At 37.1% G+C, this 15959-nt stretch overlaps 1 protein-coding gene across 6 annotated transcripts in view; it reads right to left on the bottom strand.

Moving 5' to 3' along the window:
• BDP1 (BDP1 general transcription factor IIIB subunit) overlaps positions 1–15959 on the bottom strand; it is a 53381-nt gene that overhangs the window by 24458 nt on the left and 12964 nt on the right. For 4 of the 6 annotated variants that reach the window (XM_075725959.1, XM_075725963.1, XM_075725961.1 and 1 more), the window contains 15 exons: positions 15728–15905; positions 14547–14703; positions 12041–12117; positions 10470–10614; positions 10226–10302; positions 9320–9488; positions 8812–8894; positions 7353–7584; positions 6678–6865; positions 5748–5961; positions 5073–5260; positions 4302–4512; positions 2656–2771; positions 1736–1955; positions 1015–1196 (listed from right to left, as the gene is read on the bottom strand). In XM_075725959.1, the coding sequence (XP_075582074.1) occupies positions 1015–1196; positions 1736–1955; positions 2656–2771; positions 4302–4512; positions 5073–5260; positions 5748–5961; positions 6678–6865; positions 7353–7584; positions 8812–8894; positions 9320–9488; positions 10226–10302; positions 10470–10614; positions 12041–12117; positions 14547–14703; positions 15728–15905 (2437 nt within the window). The remainder of the gene's footprint in view (positions 1–1014; positions 1197–1735; positions 1956–2655; positions 2772–4301; positions 4513–5072; positions 5261–5747; positions 5962–6677; positions 6866–7352; positions 7585–8811; positions 8895–9319; positions 9489–10225; positions 10303–10469; positions 10615–12040; positions 12118–14546; positions 14704–15727; positions 15906–15959) is intronic. The other 2 variants (XM_075725957.1, XM_075725960.1) reach the window with 2 other exon arrangements.

Here is a 15959-nt window from a genome sequence, read left to right as displayed (position 1 = left end):
AAAATGAAACACAAGAGGTTCCTTCTGAACATCAGGAAACACTTTTCCACCGTGAGGGTGATGGAGCACCAGCACAGGTTACCCAGAGAGACTGTGGAGTCTCCATCCTTGGCAATATTCAAAAACTGTCTGGACATGGCATTGGGCAACCAGCTCTAGGTGTGCCTGCTTGAGTAGAGGGGTTGGACCAGACAACCTCCAGAGGACCCTTCCAACCTCAACAATTCTGTGATTCTGCAAAATTCCACCATCACAGAAGCCATGATGACTGTAAGGTAAGGCCCTTGTCTTGTTAGCACAAAGACCGGGGATATGATTTCAACATCAGTTATGGAAGAGATTTTAAGCAGAGGCTCAGAGACAGACAGGAACCACAAGCTGATTTTAGAAAACAGCAAAAGTAAATTGATTTGAGGCTGCTCTGTATCAGTTAAGATTGAGCAAAAGGTAGCTTATAACATAACCCAGAACCGTTACATGTAAATGCACTATCTGCCTCATATTGCATATACATAAAAAGTATCCCCTCCACCAAAGAACCTGGACACTGCACATTGTTCCATGAACTTCTCCTGCTGGAAAGAAGTGAAGAGACTCAGAATAGAACTTAGACACCAAGCTCATTTTATGTTACTCTACCTACCACTTCTCAATTATAAGTGAGTGCAAATGGCACTGCTCAGTCTTCCTTTCAACAGTCCACATTCATAGTGCACTGTACCCTAAGAATGTATTACTGAGAAATTCAGACAGCTACACTCTGATTACTTGCTTCTACTCTCACCTGCAAAATGCCTTCTAAAAAGGAAAACAGCCTGGAAAAAAATTCCGTTAAAAACTCTTACATTACCTAAGGATGCCACCTAGTGACCCTTACAGCGTGTAGCATATAACAACTAGTACAGTTCAGAGCCTACACTTCAAAAAGCAAGTGCTGTATGAAAACAACCGGACAAATACACAAAGTTTTCAGAGCTTTTTTTTTTTTTTTACTTTGTCAACAGGGAACTCTACCTTTCTATGGTATCCTGAATGCTTCCTATAGCATCTGTAGATAGACGTTCTTCTCCCTTGCTGTGGCAGCTAGGTGATTTTTTAGAGGAACAGAGTGTTTCTGACTTGATACTTTCTGGATTTATGTCTAGATTGTCATTCTTGGCCAAATTCCCCACAAACAACACCACTTCCATGTCATCCTTAGATTTGAGGAAAAAAAAAAAAAAAACAACAGTATTAGCACAAAATACATCACCTGTAAAGCACTGCAAGTTATGATCAAGATGTTAACCTGAGACAAAACTTTCCTTAAAAACTTTCAAGTACTTTATGGCACCCATCACTATTCCTTGTTCCTTTAGAGAAGATATTTATCTAATAAAAATAGATACCATAACAAATGCAGTCTTTCATGAGCAACAACCAAGGAGTTCAGAAGAAACCCAGCAACAGAAATGGCATGCAGGTAACTAATCATGTATCATGAACATGACCAAAATTTCAAAGTTTAAATTAAGTCTTTAGATTTATTAACAGAATTCTATATATTAACAATGTGTCAATAACAGAATTTTAGAAGACCTCATATTAGGGTGCAAATATTACATAAGAATGTAATTCTCACTAGTCCAAAATTAATTTATGCATTTAAAACAGCTTATTTAGATGTCTTAAAAACAGCTGGTGTGGAACCAAGGATCAGAAAGGAGAGTCAGAAATATCTGAACAGAATTCTCACTTTTGAGGAAAGAGGTTCCTCAGATTCTTCTGCCACAGGAAGATTCTCTCCTTTATTTGCTTCTTCCTCAACTGGAGCAGCAAGTTTTTGTGTCACTGGAGATTCTTTTTCGCTACATGCTCTTTCTAGGTTTGGTCTACTTCTCTGAGATCCATTCCTTATGAATTGTCCTGGTTTCAGAGCAACCACCATGCCTTCTTGGGAAGTGGATTTGTCAGCACTAGTGAATTTAAAGCAAACAAACAAAACCCAAAATTATGTCACTTGACTTTGGTTGAGAGGGAAAAAAGCAATTCTGCATTTATGAAGTTTTGAATCAACAGTTATACAAGAGGGTTAGAGACTGATACACTGTTTTGTTTAAAATCAAGAAAATTACCTTTTCAAATATGTATTTCTCATTTTGGGCATTTATGGTTAACACGTGAGAAGGAATAACAAGACTTCTTTATCAAGGCATTTTTAACATCAAGAAAAAAGTCGTGTTGCTAACCATACCAACATCAAAGTAGCTGCAGTCTAATACATACTTAAGATCTTATTTTAACAAGAGCAGCAGTAAAATAGAAGAGCACACTGGGATCAATGAAAGACAGATCTCTGACATTTTGCAAAGTTTGTATCTGTTACATGTATGATCACTGTATATGCAAACACAAACCCAATAAAAGAAAAGCTTGGTCAAAAAGAGCTATGAGCTCATACAGATCAAGTATGTACGACATAAACAGTGACAAGTAATTCATCTCAACTAAAAATGTGCTCTGAAAACGTGGGAAGAACCTGCCTGTAGGCATTCAAAATGAAACACTGGGGAAACACAGGTAACAAGGAACAAAAGAATGGACACTTGCAAAGGTATCTCATTATGCACCAGATGAAAGCTTTTCATATGCAATTTTGCTAAACTCTAACCTCACCTGCTTTGTTCACACAATATGTTTTCAGAAATACAGGGCACCTGAGGTGCCTCTTGCTGTTCCTGTTCCTCATTGCTCAATACATCTGCTTGACACAATACAGCTTCATTTTCATCCTTTAATTTGCGATTAAAAAAAAAAAAAACATGAAGAAAAAGAGAATCAAGCAAGTTTTTAAAACAGAAGTGTATTTTATAGCAAAAATATCAACTACAGATCTCTCTGCTATTTTCCCAATCTGAATCAAGAAAAGAATCATGTTATACTTATTAAGAGTAATCTGCCTGAGCACGTAATTCAATTTATAGGCAAGCAGGAACAGTCCTGGGCTACCTGGCGTTAGGCTCTTAAATACTATATGCACACAAGCATTACGGGTTAACACTTTAGCATTCCATCAACACTCTATTATATGGAGCACTACGGAAACAAAGTATTTTGGCAAATGGAAAAAACCTTTGAAAACTGGACTCTGCAGAGCACAGCAGACACAGGGAAGCCACTATAACATAACCTCAGCTTCAGAAGGGCTTATTAGTTTTACTTCTGTATTTGCCACACTGGTTCCACAGAAAAATGGTTCCACAAAGAAGCCACTCAAACACATCCCTCAGCGCTCCAGGTCTGTGACAGCTTTATTAGTACAGAGGAGCATCAGATCTGCTGTGGTTCTACAGATTTGCACAGCACAGGGCAGATGTACGTACACGGTCCACAGGCCACAGGTCTAGAGCAGGGAAAGCTGAACCGCAAGCAGCTATCTCAGTTAGGGGTGAGCTGACACTGTGGCGCTGAGAGGGAGACTACAGATGCAGTGCACTCATGCTCCTCTCTGGGAACACAGCACACAGGCACTCAGACCTAGCTCTACACAGGTTCAAGAACAAAACCAGCTATAACCACTCCAAAAAATGAGTCACTCTTACAAAGCTTAACTATGTTTGAGATCTAAGGCAAGTCTAGGCAGAGACAATTCATGCCCACATCCATGACATGATTCATCAGCATCCCACAAAATGGTTAACAGAGCATTCATAATACTGTAATGGCTTTTGAGGATTTCAATACCTTTTACAGTGCCTAGTAAAGTCTCTGTGGGGATACACAATGTAGGTGAATGACTAAGTTTTCCTATGTACAGTAGAGGAGTGTCAGGCACTGTAGTGGTCAAGCCAGTCAAAGCTATGCAAATTAGTAAGACTTTTTTTTTTTTCTTTCCCCAGAAAAATAGCTATCCCTCTGCCTTCTTTTGATACTCTATACTAGATTCCTCAACACAGATTTGATTCATCCAAACAGGAAAGATAAAATGAGCACAAAAGCTAGTTTTTATGTATTGCCATATAAAACACATTTTTATTCTAGAGTTTACCTTAAATGTGCATAATCCTTTTTTCTATCACGCAATCCAATCAAAATCAGATCCTCATTTTGCAGAAGACATTAATAGTACAAGTTGTAGACCTCACTGATTTCATACCCACAAGACCTCAACATGCCCGGGCTTTGGGGATTTTTTTCATCTAGTATGGTGTCTCAGCTTCAGGGAATGCAATTTCAATGTTCTAATTTAACTTCATAAAAATAGAACTTACAACTTGGAACCATACTTTTGAAGCCAAAGCGCTTATTCTTATTGGGCTTACCATGACGGTATTGGCAGACTCATCCTTTTGCAATAACAACTGTTCTGCTTCCAGCTTTTTCTCCCTCTCATTTTCTGATATTTGTAATTCCTTCTTTCCAACAGCTCTTCCCAAGTTCGGCTTGTACCTCTGGAATCTGCTACGCGCTAACTGGACAGGTTGAAGTGGTGCTTGTTTACTTACTTCTTCAGTGGTAGTTTTGCTATCAATGCTAAGTCAGACAGAAAAAAAAAAAATCCAAAACATAATACAAAAGCATGTCATTAACAAACACAGGTTCATTATATCTACTTATAAAAGCCAGCTGAATTTTTAAAAGAAACCATGTAAAGTTCTGCCAAGTTTAAGTTACAAACACAAAACTTTGTTTCAGCAAAAATTTCAAAGCACTGGTCTCCTAACTACTTCCACAACAGAATTAATTAACTCACTGGAGGCATTAACTTATTGTCTGCTTATTACTATAAAACCAAAGCAATTTTCACATGGTTTCTCTGCTAAGCACACTAGTATTCCTCTGCTTACATGAAAGGAATCTAGTGTTTCAGATGATGAAACTGTTGTAAAATGAATGCTCATTAATTTAATGCTTAGCATAGAAGTAACAGGATTTTTAGTATAAACTAGTGTCAAAACTATAAGAACTGAGATTTCGTTCAATATTTTTATTAGATTTTTTTTTTTGCCAGTTAGCAATCCATGAGCACAATGACTTCCTTTTAAAATACCTTCATTGTTGCAGCCAAGAAACAAAAGCAGCTAAGCCCTTACCCTGCATTAGTCATTGAGGCATCATCCTGGTTAATTTCAGGTAGACAAAACTTGAGTTCACCATCCTCTGATCTTGAAAGTGTCTGTGGAGACTTACAACTTGGCCTCTCGGAAACCTCCTGAGAGCCAAATGACTTCTCCTTTCCCAAGGATTCCAATGGTTGCAGGACTTGATCTTTTCCCACTTTCTGAAAAATGTAAACACCAGAAAAAGTCACGATACTAAACCAAAAGGAGACATTATGATGTCCACGAAGTTCAGTACTAGTCACTCTCTGAAGTGTTTCCTGCAAAAACCCATCTGTAGCTGCTTGCTAATAATTTCCCAGTCTTTCCAGAACAAACACACATTTGTTTCTTTTAAACAAAATAGCTTGAAATCTAGATTTCTTCTTTGCCATCTTTGCTATTAATACTTTTATTTTTTCACTGTCAACCCTACAAGGCCACCTCAGGTCAGAAGGACATCTGGACACATATCAAGAGATATAGAATGGATGTAATCTTTTTCTCCTGACATACAACCAAGTGGAAAGTACAGGAGTTTTCACATAGAAGATTTTAGCTTTTGAAAAAACTGTTTCAAAAAAGCTTAGCTTATATTTTTTTAAGTCATCAGTAGTTCATTTCACAAATCCAAAATCTCAAATATAACTAAAGAAAAAAAAGCCTTACATCTGTATCAGGAAGGACGCTACATTCACTGTCACACTGTGTCAAGCTTTCTTCCTGATTGGTATCTTTCTGTGATACACCTTTACTATTTACATCCAGCACCTCTTTTCTACTAGTTGTTCTTAAATTTGGCTTTGGTCTCTGGAATCGACTCCTCAGTAGCCGAGCTGATGATACAACAGTTTTCTCCTCTTTCTTCCGAGGACCATATTCCCTACAAAACCAAATGAACAGTTGAAGGCATGGGACAACAGTGGTTATTGAAGTCATGCATGACACACTTGTATGTAGCTCTCTTCAGTAGAGTAGCCAAGTATAAAAATCCCTAGATTTTTTAAAGCAGTAACAAAGTTACTGACATTGTGAAAAAAGATCCAATAAAAGCACAATGAACATCACCAAAACCCTGTGTACATTACAAATAGGTGAGCAAAGATCAGTTAAAAAAATACACCATTTCAGAACAACTGCAACTTCCAGTCACACGCTGAGAGGAATATAAACATTTTACAAATGTCTTTCCTTGTCTAATCGTGCTTAAAACTACCCAGTAGATTTACAGCAGTTTTTTTCTTTTTAAAGGACACTTTAATAGGAAACCAAACCCTGTACTCAAGGATTTACATAAGCATATAGGGATATACTGTTAAAACCAACATGGAGAAGATAACCACAGAAACTGAAAAAAACCTATTTATTTGAAAACCAGGCTCATAGTCTAAAGATCAAATTAACATCCAACAGAATACAAACTTAGTGCTTTTGAGCTCTTAGGGTTTTGTTTGTTTAAGTCTAGTATTGTCTTGATTAAACATCTCACTATAGAAATCAAACTTTTTAATGCTGGAGTTGAATGTACAAGCATAGAATACCTAGAGAGATCAATGGTTTTGAACCATCCCTTCTTTCCATTTAAAAAAATAACCTTACCCTGTATTGACATCTGAAACCTGTTTCGAGACATCTGATAATCCCTTTTCACTTTCACAGCTTTCTGCTTCTGAGGACTTTTCGTGCAAACACTGCCTTGTATGTACCAAGTTCACCTCGGAATCTGTAGAAACATCCCCTTCTAACATCACATTGCATGGCTGAGTGTCTTCATAAACCATCACATCCTAAAAGGAATAAAAGTTTCCCTCTATTAAGATGAAATATTTGTTCAACCTCTCTTCTAGAAGAGCAGGGGGAAAAGAAAAAGTTTACTTTAGTATCTCTTAGAAAAATACTCAAAAAGATCTTTCTTGCATCCTATACGTTCAACTAATATCAGTAGATACTTTAAAAGTAAAAATGTGTTATTTTTCTATATACTTTCTATCTGAAGTGGTCTCTCTTCCAAGAGAGACTGCACTTCTCTCTTCAGATTTGATATCACAAATAACACAACAAAGTGAGATATAATCCACCTGTCCATGGAAAACAGAACCCAAGTGCAAGCACGAGGAAATTCTATGACAAATTCAGTTTATTCTGAAGAATAAACAAAGCATGCAAAGGCTATCCTTACAAATTATGTGGTATGTACCTTGATCTTGTTTACTAAAGGTTTCTACTTAGGCCCCAGCAAAACAGTGTGCCTAAGTAACTGTGCAAGAAACTTACATTTTTGAGGCATAGATCATTGTTTTCATCCCTATGGTGTATCACACATTCTTCTACTTCTCCACCTCCAGTTTTCTCCTCTTCAGGATCTTTTTCATCTGTCAGGTCCTTTTGCCTTGCAATAGTTCTTCCTAGATTTGGTTTTGGTCTCTGCACTCTGCCTCTCTTTAGTGGTGTTTGTTTTAGCACACTCTGTTTGCTGTCTTCTTGTAAACCAGCTGTTTCATTAGGTCTGGAAAAATACATAAGATCCATAAGTACTTACCACATCTGAAAATGGGAGGAGTCTTGGAGAAGTGATATTTTTTCCTTATCCTTCTTTTAAACAGTTCTTAACATATACTTATCTAAAATGGAGCTATGCATTACTAACTTTATGAAACAATAATAGCCTGCTAGAGACTGAAAAAGTACCTGACAAATTTAAACTTATGTTTGCCCTGTTCTTTTTCTTTCCCACTGGAGACAGGATATCACACTAGACAGACCTTTTTCTGACCTGTAATGGCTCTTCTTGTATTCCTATCTGGTCTAGAGGCAGATGGACCTAATTTAATGAAGGGTTAAAAATCATAAACATTCAGAAAACACACAAATACTTCATAGTCTTACTAATGTAAAAATATCAGATGCATGTTATTACAACTATCAGATACTTCTAAGCCTTTTTACACTGAGCACCAAGTTACATAGCATGTTAATGAAATAAATAACCGCTAAAGCATTTTTCTGCCAGATTGTCAAACCCAGTTTACCTCTCCCCATCCTCTTCAACTATCCCCATTTAAAAACAAAATGTTGGGGTTTTTTTTCTGTTGTTGCTGTTGCTTTGGGTTTGGGGTTTTTTTTTTTTGGGGGGGGGGGGGGGGGGGGGGGCAGCTTTTTTGTTGTTTTGTGGTGGTTTTTTCTTTTCTTCTTTTTTTTTTTTTAAATAATCTCTCCTGTAAAATATATTCTTCCTCATACACTACAGCTGCCATTTCTCCGCTGAAGAGAAATACAAGACACTTAATTAATACATGCATTAAATTGCCCACACATTAGAATTTTTCCCCCTAACACCAGACACCTAACACTTAACTACACCTGAAGAACAAACACTTACTCCTATTGTTTAAATACTTAACACTTTCCACCACTGAAACAGACGCATTTCAGTATTAAAGCCAGTGGAGAAGGCTTGTTTGAATTTTCAAGGGACGAACTTTTCAGGTTTTTTGGGGTTTTTTTTGTATTTATCATGCCTGACATCTCATGTAAAAGCACTGCTTTAAAACCAAAAATGTTTAATGTGTTTCATGCATTAGAAAGATTCTTATTCTTCCCTCAATTTCTGCCTCATTGCAGAAGTTTCTGAAAAAACTTCTAGAATTACCACACTAGGTAGTACTACCAGAAGTGAGAAGAATGGCAAATTGCTGGAGAGCAGCACATGTCTTCTCATTTTTCACATACTTACTGAGACACTGGCTCCAGGACTTTATCATCTTTTTCTGCAGCTTCTTCACTGGTAGCATCAGACCTATTACTTTGGTCAGTATTCTGAATAGAAATAGAACATTGTAAATGTAAGAGACTTAACATCTTAAAGTACAGCATTACCTAACAGACCAGGTAACTGTCCATAACCGCATACAAAATGGATTGCTTATGAGAGACACAGGCAATTACAGGGTACATTTCATATAGTCAGAAAGGTGCAGTAAAATCTAGATCAAACAACTAAAGCTATATTCACTGCAGGACATGAAAGATTATTAGCATCTACTGTTTATGTGACAAGCTTCCAGCTTAGCTGAGGCCTCTAAGCAGTATCACACTGTCGCTGCAGGTTAAGTAAGTGGCTGAGCCCTGGTCATACTCAGGGGAAAAAAAGAAAAGGAAAAAAAAAAAAAGGAAAAAGAAAAAGAACATTGCTGTTGCATCCAGCAGCTTTTTAGCTAACACATTATCTCCAGTTACCTTACCCTATTAAATACCTTTTCGGTTTCTCCTTTAGGCTGTGGATGGGACATTTTATCATTTCCTGCATCTTTTCCAGGCTCCTTCCTTCCAGATGCTTTTGTAACATTAGGCTTAAATCTCTGTCGACATCCTCTAACGATTGCCTTTGCAATTCCAGTTTTTTCAGGTTCTCTGCACAAAGTATCCACAACAGTGACATGTACTCCATAATATTCAAACCTATGTAATATTCAATGACTTGCACAGCTTTCTTTACTGGAACTGGGTTGTCTTTGGAATGATTTGCATAAACTTATGCAAGTTTCTTCACATGAGAACCAAACTTTGTTTAGTCTTACAAAGTGTGAAAACTCTATTTACCTACCTATTAAAAAGATATGAAGTTATCACACAGGGAAGGAACCTAACTAGACTACATACCATAGCTGCTTCTGCAAGTGTCAGAAGCAGAGCCATCATTGGCTGGCAACTGAGGGTGGGAAGAAGGCGAAGCCATAGTTATCACTTCCCTCCTTTCCCCCTCCCAAATTCCAAGCACAGAATCACAGAATCATAGAATCATTTAGGTTGGAAAAGACCTTTAAGATCATCCAGTCCAACCATTAACCTAACATTACCAAGTCCACACTAAACCAATTAAGGGTGGACTACACTTAACCATGTCCCAAAGTGCCACGTCTAGATGGTACTTCATAAAGTAATGCCTTCCTCAACTTCCCCGAAAGGAAGTACGTACCTCCTACCATAGTACCACTTGGTATCATCCAAGAAAATGCCAAAGTCAAATTTAAGATTTATGTTAAAACTTCACAATTACTGTTGTCTTTTTATAACAGCACAATATAGAATAAATTCACAATTATAATCAGTTAATTCCAGGAGACTGGAAAAGCCATCTCAATACTTACTCTGATTTAGTATCCAAATCCATGTTCTCTACTTCTGTGGCTTCATTTCTGTTTCTTCTACTGTCTTCCTCAGAACACTGGAATTGAGGCAATAAATATTACTCTTGGACAAGTGTACAGATACCTCAGGGGCAGTCCTCAGAATACTACTTGTTAGACCATAGCTGGTCCACAGTATCAGCATTGTTCAGAATGGATACAGCATCAAGAGCATAGCATATTAAGCAACATTCCTCCTTCTGACCTTTTCATCTGCATTCACAAGGTTTGGAGAAGAAGTCTCAGCCTCCATTTTTTCTTGGGTTGCTGCTCCTCTCCTTCCAGATGATCTCACTAAATTGGGTTTCGGTCTTTGCAAGCACCCTCTGTCCGCTGGCTTTTCAGTGTTCCTTAAGATATAAAAAAAGGTGGTATATATTACTAACAAAGAGAAACTTAAAGTCTTATATGGTCCAAGATGTACTTCAAGAGCACCACAGACTGCATGGGTAACGCAGCAAAACAATAAACTGAAAAAAATTATATTACATCTTTTTGATATGAGAAGGTATGCTACTACTTAATGCAAAGAATGTCAAATAAACCTTAACAACTTTGCTGGCTTTCAGTGGAGTCTACTTAAAAATAACTGAAGGAAGTGTTTCTTGCTGTTAAATAAATAGGAATACCTCTTCTCCTAGAGATTCACAACTGATGTCAGTTCACAATCAGTGAACAGGCCTACTGACTTCATCAGAAACAGCACCAATCTGCTCCAAAGTAGAGCAGATTTACTTTATATACAAAATTTTGCATCCACCTCTCCTGTCCCTCCATCCCCTTTCAAAGCTATCCCACTCACAGAACTATGAACTGCTGTTTTCAAACACCTTGTCCTACTGCCAACATCCATACATTATTGAAGAATGGGGTACATACATCAATCTGTGTCCTTAACCACTGCAATGCAGTGTCCTGGGATTCACACACTGTTTGACAGAGCCCTATAGCTTATCAATAATATTCAGATTAGGAACTACTGCCTTTTCTTGTATTCTTCCTAGGACAAGACAAATAAAGCTTTGACAGTCTTTACTGTAAGAGTGAGCTGCTCTTCAGTAAGGGAAAGACAAAAGCACGAAAAACAATTTAGCATTAACTAGTAGCCCATCCCTAAATCACCTTTAAAAAATTGTATCATGGAATAGAAAGTTGCTAATCACACAAAAATGAAAACTTTAGGCACAAACTTGTTTAAACACCACAGCTCAGTTACAGCAATAAGTGTAAGAAACAGTCACAAAGATTAACTTCATAAAGGAGCACAGGTAAGACACGACAGCTTGGAGTATCTTCTAGAGATGTGTGTCTCAACTTAGACTCTTGCACTGAGTTCCAAAGCACAAGTTTCCAATTAGGAAGATATGAATACACCATACACATGATGCGTGCAGCTAATAAGCTCTGATGGGCAACTGCAAATTTCAAAGAATACAGTGAGGCCCTTTTAAAAAAAAAAATTAACAAAAAAAAAATCAACTTTCACAACCAAGGTTCACCCACAGAATGGCAGAGCTTCTTCAGAGAAATCTCTTGTTCTTGCTGACTATACCTTTCTCCTAAGCTTCCTCCTCGTTCCCATGTAACATTTTAAATCTGAGTCAATGCGTTGCTCCTCAGTGATCAAAATTTCTACCAAAAAACGTCCTTGATGAAAAAAAGTTATCATGATCTACCATCTAGTCCAACCTACTGTGGTCAATCACAATTATATCCAAATTAAGTAAATGCAAGTTTAGCTCAAATACCACTGCAAAGTAAAATAATTCTACTTACATGATTTCAGACTGAGAATCACTTTCTGATGAACTCTGCTTTTCACCTGGTCTATGTAAGTCATGTACATCTTTGTTCTGAGTAAGGAAAAAAAAAGTTGTAGAAATGAAATGATAAATGTAGAACTCTTTGCTGTAATATAAAGAAAAGCAGAAACAAGAACAAGATTCACAGAATGGCTGAGGTTGAAAGGGACCTTCAGAAGTCATCTGGTCCAACCCCCCTGCTCAAGCAGGGCCACCTAGAGCTGGTTGCCCAATACCATGTCCAGGCAGCTTTTGAATATTGCCAAGGATAGAGACACCATGGTGTCTTTGGGTAACCTGTGCCAGTGCTCCGTTGCTGTCACAGTGAAAAAGTATTTCCTGATATTCAGTAAGTCCATGTCTCTCATACCAGGGAGCCCAGAACTGATCACAGTACTCCAGGTGCAACCTCACTAGTGCTGAATAAGGGGGGGAAAGATCACCTCCCTCAACTTGGTGGCAACACTTTTCCTAATGCGGCCCAAGACACCATTAGCCTGTTTTTTTACAGCAAGGGCACATTGCTGGCTCATGTTCAACACGGTGTCCACCAGAAGACCCAGGTTCTTTTCTGCAAAGATGCTCTCCACCTGGGTGGCCCCCAGCATATACTGGTGCCTGAGGTGGTTCTTCCCCAGGTGCAGGACTTTACACTTCCCATTGCTGAACTTCAAGAGGTTCCTGTCATCCCATTTCTTTGTCTTTCAATTGGATTAAGTTGATAACAGACTCAGGCAGTACCAGCTATCACTACTTTCCAGTTCTAGTATTTAAATCGTATTCCTAGAGAGCACTGACTATCACTCTGAAAATGCAAAAAAAATTTTGACAACATAGCAAACTAATCACAATCACAGCAAAGATTTTATGGAATCTATTCAGTGAATTAAGGTAAAAGCCTACTGCATAAAAACATTATTTCTCTACTTTATTTACCTCTTCAATAATATTAATAGAACCATGTTTCACATCACTGGTGGCCCGAGTATTTCTAGTTTTAGGTCAGTGATTATGTTCACATACTTTTAAAGTAAACTAACCACAGCAGGCCAAGAGAATTAGAACTGACATAAAAGGTCTTTTGAAATTGTCAGTTTTAGAGATTATGATGCCTTTTTCTCATGTCAAACAGCCATAATTAATCAGCCAGAGAGCTTAGCTACTCAGACTACTGACACCATTGTAACAGGCTGGTGTATATAGCACATAGCCCTGTTCAGTTCATTGATTTTTTTTATAAATACTATTCCAACTAATATCAGGAGATTGTATTGTTATAACATTTCCAACTATAGGCATTTAGTATTTGCGAAGGTCCTAAGTAGCTGATTTTCTATTAAGATGAAGATGTTATTTTAGTTAATGGAATCTAAAATAAAAAGGCCAAAGGACAAATAATTTGCCCATCACATTCGGGAAACACTAACACTTAGAATTTCCTAATCTCTCACCACAAAATTTACATCATTCTTCATCTTAGAAAGCACAAGAGAAAGTAATTCATTCCGCCTTAGCGTAAGTCTTTAAACAGTATGTTATTAAGTTCCAAAAATAAAAAATTATGTAAGAATAAAAGGATGATCTCTATATGAGGAGAAATGTAAGATTCGGACTCTTCAACTTGAAAACAATATTGCTGGAGAGAGGATAAAGTGGCATTATAAACAAGAATAGCTTGGAGAAGATGAACAGGCACATCATAAAGGTGAACAGGAACATAACAATGGAAGTACAGTGCATGTTAAACTACCAGGCAACAGGCTTAAAACAATCCAAAGAATACACTTTTTTTATTAAGTGAATAATTAAAGGAATGAACTCTCAGCTGCAGTATGCAATTCATGACAAAGGTACAGATGGATGCAAAAAAGCAGTTACACAAACAAACTCATGAGTAAGAGGTGCATCAAAGGCTTCAAAAGAAGCAGACACAATCTCAGGAAGTTTCTAAACTGCTGGACCTGATTAGAACATACCTGAAGAAAGACCATTCAATCTTGGTCCAGATTCTTATACCTTTCCTGAAACACCACATGGCAGCCAGTACCAGCAGACAAGAGTTTACACAGGTTTCCACTCTGAGGCAGCACAAACAACCCAATGCTCATCCTGCTCAAATCAGTTTCTAACATCGCACTAGTAATAGTATGCCAGCAAAATCTTGCTCCAAGGTTTTACTCTTGATATTGTACTGCTTCACCTTTGAATAATTAAACTCTTCAGCTGTTTGAATTGTCTATGAGGTAAGCCACGCATGCACAATATACTCTCTGAATAAATTTAGTATAACAAGCCATTAAGGCCAGCCAAATTGATAGTATTTAAATTTTGGTGATGTTCTCAGGCTTGTTGCCTTTTTTCAACCTAGTGGTAAAAACATCACAAAAAAACCCCAAAAGTGGCTTTGATTTACAAAAATACTTCTAGTGGTGAAGAGGAAGATCTTAAAGTAGTAAGAATTACATAAAAAATAAAAATACCTTTGCTTCCCTAGTTTCTTCAGATTGTCCTTCTTTGCTTCTAATCTTTGAAACAGGTAACTCTGAAATCCGGCTTTCCTGTGATGTATCATCTCTAATATCTAGGGTTCTCAGTTTAGCTGATGCCGTTTCTAGTATATCATTGCTATCTTCAAAGCTGAAATCAATAAAAGCACACAAAAACATTTTTATTAGTGTATTTTAATAAAAAAAGCTAGTATCGTTTACAGGTAGATCAAGTTGCACAGAAAAATTAAGCAATTTTGATATTAAATAACTACATGTGTTTCAGAGAATCTGACAAGTTTTAGTATATTTGCAGGATATGAGCTTTAAAACAACTTTTGTACTTTTGCAATGCTTTTACAAGAAGATGTTAAAAACCCATCTGAATATTCTAGACTAGATACATTGTTACAGAAGATCAGGGGAAAAAAGCTTCTGTATACAGTGTTTATATTAGTAAAGTCTGTTTTAAAAAACTATGTTGAGTTCAAAGACAAGTACTGTTCCTTCATATGCTTCCAATGAGCTATTAAAGCACACAAAAGTTCTGGGAATCTGTATGAAATAACAATTACAGTACAGCAAATTCAACAATGAACATGCAAAATTCGTAAGTAGCACTAACAGCTTCATAATTACTTTTTAGATTTACCACTTTCTTGTAAAGAAGTTTAATAAAACAAACATTCACTTTGTAGTAAAAGAATGCCCAAAATTGAAACTAAAAGCTTGCCTCCCACCTAGGTTCTGCACAAATAAAGTCCAAGCAACTTTCCTTTCCCACAAGAACCATCTTATTAAAAACAGATATAAATTCCAAGTCTATAGCAACACTACTTAGCAACATTACCAAGCAGTGCTTTGAGAGAAATATTAGGAGTTAGGATAAGCCAATAGCCTTCATTAACACCCTAAAAAAAAAAAAAAGTGAAACAGTTTTGGATGGGATTTTAGTATTAACATATATTAACTTTGCAAGGGCAGCCCATCTGGGCAGAGAATATATTGAGAGTTTAAACTAAAACCAGCTTACTAAAACCCAGGACAGTCCTCAGAAACAAAAAATCTGCCCGTTCTGTGCCAGTAAACATGATGGTAAGTAGCAATAAATAAAACCAATATTAAAACTTCAAACTATTTTCTATTTTGCCTAAGCCGTCCATTGTAAACATTACCGGCATAAATTGATGTCACTTTCTCTCTCCATTCGGTCATCCACTGATAAACAGGACTCTGATCTCTCTTCTGCTGTAACAGCACTCTCATCTTGTTTTCCTTCAATCCCACTATCCAGTTCTTCTCTACAGGTAGTATGACCATCATTGTTTGCATCACATACCATTTTTTTTCCTGCTAATGAATAAGAATTAAATTAATTTGGACATTCAGGGCAACATCTTAGAATTC

The sequence above is a fragment of the Pelecanus crispus genome, chromosome Z, assembly GCF_030463565.1.
Source record: "Pelecanus crispus isolate bPelCri1 chromosome Z, bPelCri1.pri, whole genome shotgun sequence".
In the NCBI taxonomy this organism is placed as follows: domain Eukaryota; kingdom Metazoa; phylum Chordata; class Aves; order Pelecaniformes; family Pelecanidae; genus Pelecanus; species Pelecanus crispus.
This window is presented reverse-complemented; position numbering and strand designations above follow the sequence as displayed.